Here is a 17,488-nt window from a genome sequence, read left to right as displayed (position 1 = left end):
CATAAAGTATTAAAATGAACTACTAAGTTGGTCTAAAAGTGGGATCGAGATTGGGAATGAAAATCTCTCAACCTATTTCCTGGTTAAATGGAGATTCTAAAGTAGTTGCATTTTGTGGCACTGGAAAGCAATACTGAAAAATCCTTTGAATCCTAGGGATACACTAAACATGCTTGGAAAAGCAGGGAAGAGGCAAATGATTCCTAGCCCTAGGGAACAGGATGGACTGAGATCTGACTTGGGTTCTAGTCTGTACTTAGTGACCAAAAGCAAAAACTGTGTTCATATGACTGAGGACTTTCTCTGAATACAAAGAAAAACTAAATGTAGGAGGCTCGGAGTGTTTTACTTTGCCCAGATTGGACAGTAATTTCGATATTTTTGCCCAACGGTACAAGGCAAGTATAAATTTCGCTTGAGAGCTAGTATATGCATTGCGGTAGGCAAACACTTCCATCCCCATCCCTTAGCAAAAAAGAAAATATACACACACAAACACAGACCTGCCCTAGGAGCATCACTCTAGCATTTAGCAAGTTCATGTTCAGGCACATTCCCAGATGAAGTGGCCAGAATGGTATTTCTACTTTACCCTATATAGTACTACAGTTTTAATTCATTTGAACAGAAAATGCTAGATCATTCATAAAGGAAGTAGAAAAGGAAATGAGAAAAGGAAAGGAATACAAAGGCAAACATATAATTTGTATGTTCAAGCTAAACAAATGTGGTCCTTATAGTAGGAGAATTTTATAACTGGAAAAGTGCTACTGAGAAAATGTGAGGCCTACAGGTTAAGTGACTTATCCAAATACCCTCAGCAAGTTAATGGCAGAGCTAAGATTCTCCATCCCCAGTCTGGTTTTTGACCTCCAAACCAATTGTTCTCAACTGTGGTTGCACATAAGAATCACCCGGAGTTTTAAAAAAATCTCTATGCCCAAGATATACTCCATACTAATTAAATTAGAATCTTGGGGTATGGGGACCAAAGTATCAGCATTTTTTCCCTAAGTTTCTAATGTGGGGACATAGTTAAGAACCACTGTCCTGTATCATGGTGCCCCAAAGATAATCAAGGAACAAATAAGGAGGATTCTGTGAATAGGTATATTAAGACCATCTAGCAGAACCTCTTTGGCAATTATCACAAATTCTAGGCCAAATTCATATTTGCTTCCATGGCCACCATTACAACCACAACTGGATCACATAGTATTATAAAATGGAACTATGGTCACTTTATTTTACCCAAATTCAAATACTTTTTCACAATCAGACTTTTTTCTTTCCAGTAATGTTACAATTGATGTATCCAAGTCCAACTGTAACTTGGCGCTGAAAGGGCAATGACTACAGAACCAAGGAATTATCTCTAAAGCTGCTGCTCAGGCCACTGTGCCACCCCAGAAGCTCTATCCTGTTTTCAAGGAAAGGCAACACCTATTCTAGCCCCAAGCCAACCCTCACCTGGTTTCCAGTCTTTTCGCAAGTCTCAATTTTTCTTATAACAGCACATTACCAAATACCTGCCTCATAAGGATAACACATAAAAACTTACTACAAAAAAATTTTAAATGTTTATTTGTATTAAATAGGTAGAATGGTATAAGGGTTCAAAGAAAGTTATGCACTTCGGCCCTTGTTTCCCTACTGTTCACATTAGTTTATTAAAAGAAGATTAAGTAACATTAAGGGGAATAGAAGAAGTATAAATATACCCAGGGTAGCCAAATCCTCTAATTCACTAAAGGATGAACTGAAATTGTTGGCCTGGTTCATATTTATGTAACAGTCTAAACAAATTATTTTTCCTTTAACTATTCTAGGTCTGTGAAAAAGAGAAGTGGACAACATTTATAAGACAGCAATCTTTTATTAAACATTTTTTTGTCTAAAACTATGCATGGAGAGATTAATCCTATTATTCATAAATTAGGGTAAGTCTAACATCACTATTCCAAACAAGTATTATTTACAAAAATGAACTTTTTCTTTGCTTTATCACCAGGTTCACAGGACTAAGTTTTAAACCAACTTCAGTCTAGCTTTTAAATTTTTCTTGCCATCAAATGCCCAGCAACCCTTATACGGTAGGGGGCAGCCTTTTGACAGCAACATTCATCATTCACCAGGAATGTAGAACCACAAGTGAACAACAACAAAGAGATTAACTCATTCCGAACAATTCCTATTTGCTTTCCAAAAGCATGCTGTTCTTATTCTCCCTTTCTATACAGACAGGTGGGAGAGAGACCCCATAGAGTATTGTCATGTTAATTAAATTAACCTATTTCAAAAGTGAACAAGACGGCTTAGTGTGTATGAGGATGAACTGCTGTGGATGACACTAGCATAATAAAGTAAACTTTAAACGCAGATTAGTAACATGTACCCCAGCAACTGGCCGGCTCAAATAGATACTTCTCATTTAATATGGATCTCATGTGCAAATTTTTTACTTTCCAGTTAAATATAATGCCAAAATCTTTCAAAACAGTTAAGAGAATAGGCATCTCAGAAATTCAAATCAAAATGTTAAACAATAAAAATTGCTGGCCTATTATATAGTTTCTGATAGACTCCAATACGCTGGGTGCCAGAAAGTCATTCTATCTTAGTTGCTAGTAAAAAGGTAAATTTTGTGTACACATAAAAAGACAATATTACACAATTGGAATCTGTCAAAAAGAATATTTAGAATGGAATTTTCAGTAAACACTTGGGATGAACGGCAATCAGAACACAAGAGAAAGCAAAATCCACATAATCCCTAATTTGAGAAATCAAAAATGTATACATAAATTGATAAATACTGTCTTCATAGGTCACTACTTCCAAGGACTAGTTAGTAGTTAGTTTCTAACTAAATTATTACAGGACGTTCTGGTGTTACATTCTCTTCTTGTGATCAGTTTGTTCTGGCAAGACTCCAAGAACTTGCCCTTGAAAACAGCTTAGCAGGAGAAGGCTCTGAGGCAATCATTTCATTTATTAACTAGCCAGAGAATAATTCCCAAAATTACAATAATCACTGACAGGACAAGCACCAGGATACACATCTTCTTGCGAGATTTTTTCTGAGAAAAGAAATATGTAAAGAAGACACTCATGAAACAAGTAAAATTTTTTATATCTAAGACTCCAAGAGTGCTTTGTAAATCTGCCTCCTTGTAATTCAAAATAACTATCCATGCAAAAATATGTGGAGACCTTCCTAAAAATCTAAACAGTCATCAGCAATAGGCAATAGTGCAAGTTTTAATTCCAGGTCCCCAAATACAGTTTTGTAAAGGAGCTATACCTATGCTACTAGGCATTATTTGCAATAAGTTATTTGTGCATGTGTATTTTTTTTTTTTTTTTTTTAAGATGACCAGTAAGGGGATCTCAACCCTTGGCCTGGTGTTGTCAGCACCACGCTCAGCCAGTGAGCAAACCGGCCATCCCTATATGGGATCCGAACCCGGGGCCTTGGTGTTATCAGCACCGCACTCTACCGAGTGAGCCACGGGCCGGCCCTGTGCGTGTGTATTTTAATAACAGTTTTATACCTATTATATAATTTTATGTTCATTGTAATATATATATAGGTAAGCAGAAAGAGAATAATCACCCACAGATAAAACTGTTAACATTTTGATTGTATTTTCTTCTGATCTTTTATCTACGCATAGTGTGTGTATTTTAATAACAGTTTTATACCTATTATATAATTTTATGTTCATTGTAAAATATATATAGGTAAGCAGAAAGAGAATAATCATCCACAGATAAAACTGTTAACATTTTGATTGTATTTTCTTCTGATCTTTTATCTACGCATAGTTATTAGACATAAATGGGATCATACTGTATGAAGTGTGATGTTTTTCTGACTTAATGTTGAGCATTAACATTTTTCTGTTATAAGCTCTTCATAAACATTTCTTAATCCCCATATGCTATGGGTTAAATGTGTCCCCTAAAAGTTCATGTATTGGAAACTTGACCCCCATTGTAACAATGTTAAGAGGGTGAGAAATCCAGTTATGATATCTGTAAGGTGGGGCCTTTGAGAAGTGATTGGATCATGAGGACTGTGCCCTTGTGAATGGCTTAATCCATTCATGGAGTAATGGAGTAATGGGCGTGATCCTGAGGGCTTTATAAGGAGAGCCAGTGAGAAGGTGTTAGCTCGCTTGCTCTTGCGATTCTCTCCATGTGATACCCCGAGTTACTGTAGAGAGTCACCACCCAGAAGAAGGCCCTCACCAGATGTGTTCCCTGGACCTTGGACTTCCCAGCCTCCAAAACGGTAAGAAATAATTTCCTTATAAATTACCCAGTTTCAGGTATTCTGTCATAAGCAACAGAAATAGACTAATACATCATATAATACAACATTGAGTGAATGTATATAATTTACTTAATTATTCCTCTACTGTTGGATACTGAAGTCATCATATAGTTTCTAAAGGAAATACTATTATTAAATACAAATTCTTTAACAGCATTGCCAGGTAAAATACAGCTATCCTAGGAACATGGAAAATGGCTGAAATGCTATTTATTAAAGAGCCATGCAACAACAAATTGAGGGAAAATGAGAAGGAACTCATTTGTGCACTGAGTTAAAATCCAGATAAGTCATAAAACCCAAGTTTCAACTAATATGTAGAAGAATTTCACTTTACAGGAACAGTTTCATAATAATTAACCCCTATTTATTCGTATATAGTCAAAATTGATTCCATGTCTATCCTTGGTGGCAACTGTCAACATAAAGTTATCTAGGAAGCCCTACTTTAACTGTACTGCTTACTATCCTAATTGAAGCGCATTTCAGCTGTTTAGGGCACTATAATGGATTGAATTATGTCCCCCCATACTCACTGAAGCTTGAATTATTTCCCCCATGTTTTATGTATTAGAAACTTAGCCCCCACTGTGACTGTTAAGAGAGTGGGAGATCCTATTATGGTAACTGAAAGGTGGAGCCTTGAAGAGGTGATTGGATTGTAGGTCCGTGCAGTAGTGAATGGATTAAAAATGGTGGTCAGGGGTGTGGTTCTGAGGGCTTGAAAAGAAGAGAGAAATAAGATTAGGTCTCTGTAACTGATTTTTACTATGATTTTTACCTATTGGAGGATCAGGGAAAAGGAAAACAAACATTAAATAGAGGCCTTTTTTTTCTTTTGGCAGCTGGCCAGTACAGGTATCTGAACCCTTGACCTTGGTGTTATAGCACCATGCTCTAACCAACTGAGCTGACCAGCCAGCCCCATCTGACACTGCCAAGTCTTGGCTCTGCTGAGGCAGAAGAAAGCTCCCAGTGTCTTGGGGAATTCTGAAGCCACAGATCCTAACTGCCTGGACTTGACTCTCAGCCAAAACCTGACACTGTCTGCTATGGGCTTTCCACCTGAGCATGTACTGAGCTTACCTGAGAGCAGGTATAGGCTCAATAGACAGGACATCAACTTGGGGGATACTGCAGAAACATTAAGCAACATGTTAGAAGATTCATTTCCTCTGCTTACCTAAAGTTTTAGCCTTTAACATAATATATGTGTTTTTAAGGCTCTGTATAGCATATTTTCTCCATATACAGAAAATGATCTATCACTACCTACTTAATATTGTAAAACAGAAGGCATGTAAATCTGCCCTTCAAGCAATATTAATGAGACATGCTAAATGGGAACCAGGAAGATGGTTCAAGTCCAAACAGTATAGAGTAGAAACTAAAGTGCTGGTAGGGACAAATTCTCAGTGTGATAGCCCTATGTGGAGCCTAGCCTGGGTCTCATGACAAAAGCCTGTGAGTGCCTTGCAACAACAACTACTGGGACTTTGGACTAGAGAATTTAAATGGTCTTATAGGATCATGCTACCTGGTGAATGGGAGAAGGAGATACTCAAAACAGGGAGCCTCTAACTGCTTTTAACTGACCGATAGCTGCTTGGTTGATGGATGGCAGTTCCAAGGTGAATAAACTACATCCTGTTTGGAAGGCTGCTACTCTGATTGAGGGAGGTAAAACAGATCATCTCAGTGGGCTGAACTGTATGCTGTTTTCTTAGCAGTGATGGAAAGATTGAACAGTGGTTAAAATCCATGATCTTACTGGTTTGGGTTCTTACCCATTTGTGAACCGTGACCAATGGCCTGGCCATATGGTCAGGCAGAAGGGCAGTGGAAACCTGGCCTATTAAAGGGATGCTAATAATGGGGCATGGCCCTATGGAAATTTTTTTATTTTTATTTTATTTTTTATATAAAAGGTGACTGGTAAGGGGATCTTAACCCTTGACTTGGTGTTGTCAGCACCACGGTCTCCCAAGTGAGCTAACCAGCCATCCCTATATAGGATCCGAACCCATGGCCTTGGTGTTATCAGCACTGCACTCTCCCGAGTGAGCCACGGGCCGGCCCTGGCCCTATGGAAATTTAAGGGGTGCATTTAAGGTAGGACATGTCGATGTCCATCAGAACAACTCTCTTCCAGGTTTGGAGGGTGATTGGAATCATAACTTGGCAAGAATAGTTCTTGCCAGCATTTCAGTCACTGGATAAGACTCTATTGTAGTTGAGGCAGTCTACTAGTTGCTGTGGATACAGCTAACTGAGGTGGGGGAGAATAAGTGTACAGTAAAATAAATGAGAAGAAAGGGTGTTATACAGGAAATAACTAGTGAATGGTATAGAAAGGTATGCAGAAGAGGAAGACTTTACAGAAGAGGTAGGACTTGAGTTGTGTCCAAGGAGAGGCCATATAAACAGAAAGGCAACTGAGTTAAAGAGCAAATAGCCCAGCTTGGCTGTAACATAGGGTTTGTATGTTAGAGGTGGGAAATGACTGGATATGAAAATTGAGAAGGAATTTGGACTTCATTCTGCTGAATGTGAAATGATCCATTAAATTCCTGACATCCATTATATTACATTCCTTCCCTTAGCTCTATGTCTCACTCTACTCCCTGCTATAACAGTATTTCTAATGTTAGAGAACCAAGACAATGATTATCAGCAGTAGGTGAAAAAGAGTAAAGAAAAGCTATAACATCTTTGAAGGCAATAAAATAATCATAACTTCTGATAAACTATCTCATCTGAAAACAGACACTAACGGGCTCTAGGGCAGTGGGTCCCAATCATGACTGCACATTATAATCACCTAGAAAGCTTTAAAGAAAATATCCATGCCCAGGGCCTCATCCCCAGAAATTATGATTTACTAGGTTGAACCCATATAGTGTGAATATTTGCCTATTTTTAATCTCCAAAAAGAGGAATTTCACAGTTCAATCTAATAATTGGTGGGGGGGGAGGAGAGTTAGGGCATTTTAGAAACATCTTCTCCATGTGATTCTAATGCTCAGTCAGTGTTTAGAACCATTGCTATAGATGAAGGTCAAGGAGGAACTCAAAGTTACTCCCCTTCCTGTGCCAGGGCTGGCAGCCTTCTACCTCCACAGAGGAGAAAACTACTCAGGTTTAAGGATATTTTACAGTCACTGTGCAGAGTTAAAGTTGGAAGCTCAATTAGGTAGAAATGGGGTATAGACCTCTCCCTCAACCCCCACCTCAAAAATGTTCTGACCTACTGAAGTGATAAGATCTACAATTTGGGATTGGACTTATGGATACACAAAAATACAGCAAGACTTTTGGCCTGCCTTTGCACTGGGCTATTCAACTCACCTAAGGGGCTCTCCATAGAGCCCTGCTTAACCTAGAGGTTAGCTTTGAGATTTGGAAACAAAGTCCTAATAAGCAATAAAATATTTGTTTGCCTTATTCTGTTCTCCATGCATATTTCTCAAGGAGACCATACAAGATGTGGTGATTGAGTAAAGGATTTGGGTACTCCTGGGCACAAAGGCCAATATCATCATAACAGTAGTTCAAATTTACCATGATTACATTGAGACAGATAATATGCAAATCACACAGTGACTCATTTTGTGCTTTTTCATAATCACTGACAGAAAATTCAGGTGGACCAGAGAGACCAGATACCTGCTGACACACTGAATCAAACAAAAAACATGACCTGCTCTCACCTCCAGCTGTTGAATTGCTGTTTCCCTCTCTTTAATAAGTTCGAGATCCTGCTCAGTGATGGCCACCTCATCCTCCTGGCTCTGCATCTGGTTCCACTCCTCATGGCTGCAGGGAGATAAAAACACTTGTTGATTCCTTCTCTCTAAGGTATGACAAGACATACCTACAACATCTCTACTGCCAGCAGAACCTATCCAAAAACATAACCAGGGCTCCAACTCCTCAGTATCAATACAAAGTCCCTGAGAACCACATTCTTCATATCCAGAGGCAAACAGTTGATAATACTAAGAAAGCAAAGTCTCAGCTTTCATGGGCAAAACTGAGGGGAAGCAGAATTATGAGGGATGGGACTCCTTGTTGTTTCCATTTAGGGGTACACTCTGCATTCTTGCTGGGACTTGCTACACAAGGCAAGTAGCCAGAGATTTAAACTCAGTGAATTACACTGAACATCCCTTTCCAGGGCTGTGTTGGAACCTTGGGTACTAAATGGGTAGAGGAGAGCAGGGTAAGTGACCTATCAGTGCTTCGCCAATTACTTTAACAGAAACACATGTCCTTGTTTTCAGGAATGGCCTTGAGGTTGTGCTTTGCATTAAACACCTCTTAACAGAAATGCTATAACTCTTCTCAAGTATTTAGAAGAAAGGCATATTACTTATACTAGACATGAATCTCTTTGAAAATCCAGAATTCAGGCCGGCCCGTGGCTCACTCGGGAGAGTGCAGTGCTGATAACACCAAGGCCACGGGTTCGGATCCCATATAGGGATGGCCGGTTTGCTCAATGGGTGAGCGTGGTGCTGACAACACCAAGTCAAGGGTTAAGATCCCCTTACCGGTCATCTTTTAAAAAAAAAAAAGAAAATCCAGAATTATACATTTTTCCAGCAGTATGACTAAATCATATTCATCTCCACAATATTTAAAGAATGTCCTCCTTGTGCGGGAAATACAAAACTGAATAAGACAGAGTTCCCCGGGCCTTTCAGGTGCTCATAGCGTAATGGAGCGAGATGGATACATATCTATGACAAAACACATTAAGTTCTAAACTAATAGGATGAATACATTCCTATGGGATAGCTTGGAGGAATTAAGAAAGGAGACATCTTTCAGATACAAATTGCATTTCCTCTTGATACTCCTGTAAGAATGAGTTGCCCCATGTTAGAGGTGAATGGACAGAGACCAAAGAACTTTGAAGAATTTAAATCTGAATTAGAGGTAAGATGATTTAGACCTCCTCATCTGTAGATGTGTGGGTTCATACTTATTCCTAGTGAGTCAAGCCCCCTCCTCAACACAGAGACATCAGGGGTTTCTTGGAATTTTTTAATTCATCTTGAAATTATTTCTTCCATAATTCAAAGACCTTGGAAAACACCCATGGTTTTGACTTTTTAAATTTTATTTTATAGATTATTGGTTACTCATCCCAGGTCCCCCTTTATTTTTTCCTCCCTTTTTTTCTCGTTGACTTTTTATTTATTTATTTATTTATTTTAAAAGATGACCGGTGAGGGGATCTTAACCCTTGACTTGGTGTTAAGTCACCACGCTCACCCAGTGAGCCAACCGGCCATCCCTATATGGGATCCAAACCCATGGCCTTGGTGTTATCAGCACCACACTCGCCTGACTGAGCCACGGGCCAGCCCCTCTCATTGATTTTTTAAAATTAAAAATAGTTAGAACTCAAATAACATGATTTTTTAAAAAATAAATAAATATAAAGACATAGACTCCCATCTCAACTACCCAGCAGGTTGTATGAATAATTCTTTTACCTGTCAAATGAGACGAGCTGCTCTTCTCTTTGCCTCTCTTCTGCCTAGAAAGCAGATGGCATTAGCGCTACGGTTATCTAGAAACATGTCACAGGCACACAAAACAAGGGTTCCTTAGCTATGGGATAAAGAAGCAACATCCCTTGGCTCTGACAGGATCTGTAAGATGACACAGGACTGTGGCAATCTATCTCAACTAAGAAAATGGCTGTGAAGTGGTTGAAAGCAAATCTGAATTCCAGTTTGGGCCCACAACAGAAACCATACTGAACAGGATGAGAGAAGAGCATGGGTGGAAGAGAAGGATAAATAATAATAATAACAACCTATTTTAAAATTTTGAGAGAGGTAAATTAAGGGGACGAGTTGAAAACTTGCAAGAAAATAAGTTTCTAGAACATATAAAGATTTTTTTAAATAGACATTTATAGCATATTAGGTACTAAAGTGGCTTCAAAATGCACTTCAAAAATCAGTCTAATGCATATATTACTTTTGTAATTTAAGAACAAAGAAAAAAATGTTCAAGACCAATTTGTTCATTTTTTAAAAGCTCGCTCTTTTTATAACAGAAATACAGGACAAACAAAATGACAAAAATTTCAAAATTCTACCCACCCAGAGGAACATTGGTTTTTTGTTGTTTTTTGTTTTTACTTTTTCCCTTTACTTTTACCCCATATCAAGAAACAGAACATTGCCAGTGTCCTAAAAGCCCACTGTGAGCCCTTCTCCAATAACAACTGCCCCCTTCTTACAGTATAAAGTATCCATTATCCTGACTTTGTGGAAATCAATGTCTTGCATTTTTAAAATGATGATATAAATCCTTATTCAATATTGCTTTGCCTGTTTTGAACTTTACATAAATGGAATTATACTGTTTGTGTTCGTTTGTGCTTTGGATCATTCCAGATTACGCCAGATCTATCCCTGGTGCTGAATGTAACTGTGGTTTGTTCATTTTCTTTGCTGTGTGCTATTATAGTATGTGAATATATCACAATGTATTTATCCATTCTACTGTTTTTTGGTTTTTTTTTCCCTTTTTGTCTTTTTTCGTGACCGGTAACGGGATCGCAACCCATGGTGTCACACCCGTACCGCGACCGGCAACAGGATCGCAACCCTCGGTGTCGCGCCCGCACTGCGCTCAACCAGTGAGCAGACCGGTCTCTATATGGGATCCGAACCCTCGGCGGGAGCGCCTCCGCGCTCCCAAGCACCGCACTCTACCGAGTGCACCACCGGGCCGGCCCCCATTCTACTGTTGATGGACATCTGGATGTTGCCATTTTTTGACTACTATAAATAATGATATTATGAAAATTCTTATATGAGTACATATGTCCTGGTATATACATATACAGATTTCTCTAGGATAGAATTGCTGGGTCATAAGGTATACAAGTGTTCTGAAAATATAGCCATAATGTTATTCAAAGCAGTTATTCCAGTTTATACTACCACGAGCCAGACAGGAAAGTTCCTGTTGCATCATATCCACAACCACCACCCCTGATTTTCGCAGAATTAAAAATTTGTGCTCTCCTTGTGGACATGAAATAGTATCTCATTGTTGTTTTCATCTGCAATTCCACAACTGCTAAAGAAAATGAGTACCTTCTCATTTGTTTGACCATTATTCAAAATAATACTAGGCTGGCTAGTAAGCTCAGTTGGTTAGAGCATGGTGTTATAATACCAAGATCAAGGATTCGGATCCCTGAACAGACCAACAGCAAACAGATAATAATAATAATAACAACAATAATGTGTTTATTTGCCTTTTTCACTGTATTTGCACTCAGCAAAAGCAATGGTGGATAAAATGGCTCAAGGCAGTGGCACCAAACTATACTAATAATTTTGTATTCTCCATCACCATATACTCACAGTTAAAAAAATAAAAACCATTTTGCCCTGGATGAAGCCATACAAATTATTAATTAATTAATCTTGACCTCTCAACAAAGAGCTTTTTAATATTCTGTATGATGAAATGGGAAATATACATAAAGCACTTGTGTTGCATACAGAAATATGTTTGTCTCCAGGGAAAACGTGTGTAATTGAGTTGCAGGCTGAACTAGCCACTTTTTTTAGGGAATAACATTTTTACTATTCAATACAGTTTTATAAGAATTTATTTAAAAGTTTATAAAAGCTAGGGGCCAGCCCATGGCTCACTTGAGAGAGTGTGGTGCTGATAACACCAAGGCCATGGGTTCAGATCCCTATATATGGATGGCCGGTTAGCTCACTTGGGCGAGCGTGGTGCTGACAACACCAAGTCAAGGGTTAAGATCCCCTTACTGGTCATCTTTAAAAAAATAAATAAATAAAATAAAAATAAAAGTTTATAAAAGCTTACAAATGTTTATAAGCTTTTTTATACATATAAACTTTTCACATGGGTATTTGGCAGACAACTTCTTAAAAATAAACAATGTGAGCTTGTCACTTCAAGGAAAACAACAGATAGTGTTTGTTTGCCAATGATAAAAAATGTAACTTTCAATTAAAAAAAATTGAATTTTGAAAAACTTGTATCTACCACTGTGAGAATTTCCCATAATTTAAAGATTTTTCTGATGAAACTGAAGATAATATGTAATTTTTTTTGATATTGTATACTGAAATGTATTAACATTTTGAAGACCTGTATAACTCAGGGAACTGATATTTTCCAAATGATAAATACATGATGTTACAAAAATCATGCATGGATAAGAGATCCATTTAAAGTATAAAATATAAATGTTAATGTAACAGAGTATGAAAAAATTATTAATATGGTTTTAGATTCCACAATGCAACTAACTTTTCTCAAGTTTTGATGTAGCACAGGTTGAATATCCCTTATCCAAAATGCTCGGGACCAGAAGTGTTTTGGATTTGGGGATTATTTTGGAATTTGGAATAATTGCAGAATACATGCTGGTTGAGCATCCCTAATCCAAAAATCCCAAATCTGAAATACTCCAATGAGTATTTCCTTTGAGCATCATGTCGGAGTTCAGAAAATTTTGAATTTTGGAGCATTTCTGATTTCAGATTTTCAGATTAGGGATGCTCAACCCATATCAAAGAAGAGTATCAACAATAATCTGAAAAAGTTATTAAAATTCTCCTTTCTCTTCCAATTACATATTTCTGTGGGACTGGATTTTCTTCAGATACTTCAACCAGAACAACATATCACTACAGAGTGAATACAGAAGTAGATATGTTCCCAGACGAACAGAAGCTAAGGGAGTTCATCACCACTAGACCTGCCGTACAAGAAATGCTACAGGGAGTTCTTCAAGCTGAAAGAAAAGGATGCTAATTAGTAACTTGAGAACACATGAAAGTATAAAACTCACAGGTAAAAGTACGTACACAGTCAAATTTAGAATACTCTAATATTGTGATGATGGTGTGTAAATCACTTACATCTTTGGTGTGAAGGTTAAAAAACAGAAGCAGATATGAAAATCTAATCTAATGTCTGTTAAGCCAGACGTTAAAAAGACTTTCAAAAGTGAAAACAATGCCACTCTTCCCACTAATTTTGTTTGTTTTAGAAAAACAGTTATTTTTAATTAAAAGTCTTATTTATATTTACGTTAATATGTAATGGGTTTAAAAATTTTTTTTTCTCTCACCACTATACTTACAACAAGGATGTAATGGTTTTGCTGTTATCTGTAAATGATTTAACAAATAAACATTTAATATTTTTCTCAGTTTTAATTTCTAATACAGTAAACATCAATAGACATAATTCATATAAACAAAACCTCCTTGGGGTCTTTAATAAATTTTAAGAGTATAATGGGGTCCTGAGATCAAAAAGTTTGAGAACTGTTATTTTATTGGGTTATATCTTTTTCATATTGATTCGTGATAATTCTTTATGTATTCTAAATAATAAACCTTTGTCAGTTATACATATAGCCATATCTTCTCCCTGTTTGTGGCTTCTCTTTTCACAATATTTAACAATTTCTTTGCTCTTCATTCCTTTCTGCTTTTCTGACTTTCCATATGGGATCACTTTCCTTCTACCTGAGGTATATTCTTTAGAATTTCTTTTAGCAAGGTGTGCTGATAGGAAACTCTCTTTTGGTTGAAATGTCTTTCATTAACTGTCATTCTGGGCATATATTTTTAATGGATTTAGAATCCGATACAGGCAGTTATTTTCCCTCATTAACATTCAAGACAGCATTTTACTGGCTTCCACTGTTGCTGTTGGGAAGTCAACTGTTAATCTAACATTGCATCTTTGAAGGTATTCTGTTGTTTCTCTGGCTAATTTTGTGATTTTTCTCTTTGTCTTTGGTGTTCTGAAGTTTCTCTTTGATGTATCCACGTAAGAGTTTTTTATTTATACTGCTTGGGATTTTTTAGGCTTCTTGAAACTGTAGGTTAGTGTCTTCCATCAGTTTTGGAATGTTATCAGCCATAATCTCTTCTGCTTTATGTTTGCTTTCATTCTATAACTCCAATTAAAACTATATTAGACATTTTCACTTCATTCTCCATTTCTCATAATTATTCTTCCATATTTAACCTCTTAACTCCCTGTACTATATGCTGGATAATATCTTCTAATCAATTTTCTAGTTAAACTCTGTATACATTAAGTTTTTGATTTCCAGATTGTATTTTTCAATTTTAGAAATTCTTTTGATACTTTTTCAAAGTTTTTTGTAGTTTCCTTCTTCCTGAAGATATTTTCAAGTTTAATTCTAATATATGAAGTCTTCATAGGTATATCTCACTTCACTGTTTCTACTAGTTCTTGTTCAGCATAATTTGTTTCTTCGTGTACTCGGTTATTTTTAACTGTATGCTAACCATTGCCCTTGAAAAATTGTTTGATAGTATTCTTTCTTGGCTATAATAAAGGAGTCTTTTCACAGAAAGGATCTATGGTTGCTTCTGCCCAATGCTCTACCAGTCCAGGACCACTTGAAGCTTGAGGCTTTGAACCATTCAGATAGTATGAATTTGGGCAGTAAATACACCTGATGGTTACTGTGTAGTACAGTTTATTGTCTGGGTTTCCTCTCACTCCTAACCTCCACCACCACCTGCTCAGTTCAGTACTGATGCAATCTTTTTGCAGTCTGCTGGAGGAAAGGAGGACTTACTTTTGGTTTACCCATACCCTAGTGATATAGTCTTTTAGGGTCCAGTTTAATTTGAGGAGCATCTTCTTTAATATTCTCCATCTTGCGTGGACCCTGGGCTTTGACTTTCATCCTTCTCATACCAAGAGGACATCAAAACTAAAGTTTGAGTTTACCCTCAGTAAATGTATTCAGTGCAAAAGCAGTTTCAATGCTCTGCTTACATCTCTTAGATTTTGACCTCAATATTCTCATGGCTCGTTGATACATTTGAGAAGTTGGGTTTTTTAAAAATCCAGTATTTGATAATTCTTCTAAAAAGAGAGGTTTAGTCCAAATAACCTAGTCCACTATATTCTAGGAAATAGAATAATTCCTTTTTAAAAAAAGTTTTTAACATATTACCAGTATAACAAAATTACACATAATTCTACCTCTCATTTTTTTTGAGACCGGCTGCACTGCGCTCAGCCAGTGAGCGCTGTGAGCGAACCGGTCATCCTTATATAGGATGCGAACCCGCGGCGGGAGCGCTGCTGCACTCCCAGCGCTGCACTCTCCCGAGTGCGCCACGGGCTGGGCCCCTACCTCTCATTTTTATAATTCTTGTGCATATTCCTTTCTAGTCTTTGGCCATATGCATACATATTTTTTTACATAGGTTATACCAATATGACATTTTCACAGCAGCTGATGTATATGTTTATTATTTGAAGTGATAGTAAACAAAGGCTAATGGTCAAAGAGGAAAAGAAAAAAGAAAACTTGGGAAAAAAAAATCCTGAAATTGCAAAGGTCTTATTTTGGGAATCAACTTACAGAAAGACGAGATCCAGCTCTTGCTCTGGCAATAGTCTCCTTTTCCTTTTCAGATACCCTTCTCTGCACAGCCTGGAAATTGTTTAGGGCTGCAGAGAAGTCATTCATGAGGCGTTCCTTCTGAAGTTTCTGCTGGCGCTAAGGAAGTTAAGCAAGAACTTGAAATTTCATATTAACCCAGAAGCATTTGGTTTTAATTCTCATTAAAAGCAAAATTATACCACTTACAAATTTCCACCTAGGAAAATTATTATGAAATAGACTCTTCCTTAAATTAATAAATTTGCTCTTTGCTAGCTCAAATCCCTAGATAATACTACAGACCAAGTCAGAGTTTTCCTTCTTTCACTCTGACAAACCTGGGAACTAGGTATCATTTGCCTTGGAAAGTAATCTTAGAAGGAATTGCAATTCAGAATTTTGGTTCCCTGGAGGATCCAAAAGCAGAATAAATACCTTTGGACTAAGACTAGACAACAGAGCTTGGTTTTTGCTAAAATGTTGAGACTGTATTCATCTATATTGAGTTCACAGCTTCCCTAAAACCCTGGGATCATTTTCTTTTACAGTTTTTTTAAGGGAGGTTTAAAATCTTTGAAAACTTGATAACTACTTTGTTTATCTACAGGATACCCTTACTAAGCTTCTACTTCTATGTCTCAAAAAACACATACTGAGGGCACTTGCCCTATGCAAAGAATACAAACGTAAAAACTCACCCCTGACCTCAAACAACTTGCCACCTATTTGTGGACAAGTAACAAAGTCATAAATAATTGCCATATCCAATTAGTGCTGTAGAAGTTCAGAGGCAGGAATGATCAGTAAGAACTCAAGTGGTCAAGAAAGGCCTCAAGAGGAGGTGGATACTGGGGGCCGGCCCGTGGCTCACTCGGGAGAGTGCGGTGCTGATAACACCAAGGCCACAGGTTTGGATCCTATATAGGGATGGCTGGTTTGCTCACTGGCTGAGCGTGGTGCTGACAACACCAAGCCAAGGGTTAAGATCCCCTTACCGGTCATCTTTTTTTATTTATTTATTTATTTATTTATTTATTTTATTTATTTTTTTTTTGTCTTTTTGTCTTTTTTCCGTGTCCGGCAACGGATCGCAACCCTTGAGCGGGAACCGGTCTGTATATGGGATCCGAACCCTCGGATGGGAGCGCCGCCGCGCTTCCCAAGCGGCGCACTACCCAGTGTGCCACCGGGCCGGCCCGGTCATCTTTTTTTAAGAAAAAAAAAAGAGGAGGTGGATACTAAAGGAAAAGTAAGGTGTGAATCAGCAGAAAGAAAGGGTAAGGCAAATCCAAGCAAGAGAATAGAGTGAACAAAGGCATGGTAGCAGAAATTTGAAGAATATCTATAAGGAGATAGTTTGGTTGGAACCAAAGGTTTATTCATGAGAGTAGCTAAAATATAAAATTGGAAAGGCAGGGAAGGGGCTAACAATAGCAGGTTTTAAATGACAAGCTAATGAGTTTTAGGGTCAATCTCTCAAGAACAAAAAGCAATGAAGATTTCTGAGCAGGGAACATGATGGGTACAAAACGGTAACTTAGAAAAATTAGTCTGTGATGGTGTATAAGGTGGAATGGAAGGAAGAAACAAGTCAAAAAGATTACTGCAATAGTCTAGGTTTGGGGGGGGAGAAGACTTAACAATACAACTCCTTGAAGTTGATATGACAAGCAAACAGAAAG

The 17,488-nt window shown here is 37.6% G+C and overlaps 1 protein-coding gene across 1 annotated transcript in view; it reads right to left on the bottom strand.

Moving 5' to 3' along the window:
* Window positions 1-1,571: 1,571 nt before the first annotated feature.
* STX12 (syntaxin 12) overlaps window positions 1,572-17,488 on the bottom strand; it is a 42,179-nt gene continuing 26,262 nt past the window's right edge. The window contains exons 4-7 of the mRNA XM_008575573.1: window positions 15,786-15,923; window positions 9,844-9,887; window positions 7,910-8,155; window positions 1,572-3,225 (exon numbers count right to left, since the gene is read on the bottom strand). Of these exons, the coding sequence (XP_008573795.1) occupies window positions 2,988-3,225; window positions 7,910-8,155; window positions 9,844-9,887; window positions 15,786-15,923 (666 nt within the window). The 3' untranslated portion in view covers window positions 1,572-2,987. The remainder of the gene's footprint in view (window positions 3,226-7,909; window positions 8,156-9,843; window positions 9,888-15,785; window positions 15,924-17,488) is intronic.

Source organism: Galeopterus variegatus, unplaced genomic scaffold, assembly GCF_000696425.1.
Source record: "Galeopterus variegatus unplaced genomic scaffold, G_variegatus-3.0.2 Scaffold1207, whole genome shotgun sequence".
Lineage (NCBI taxonomy): Eukaryota > Metazoa > Chordata > Mammalia > Dermoptera > Cynocephalidae > Galeopterus > Galeopterus variegatus.
Note: the sequence above shows the minus strand (reverse complement) of the source record. Positions and strands in the feature narration are given on the sequence as shown.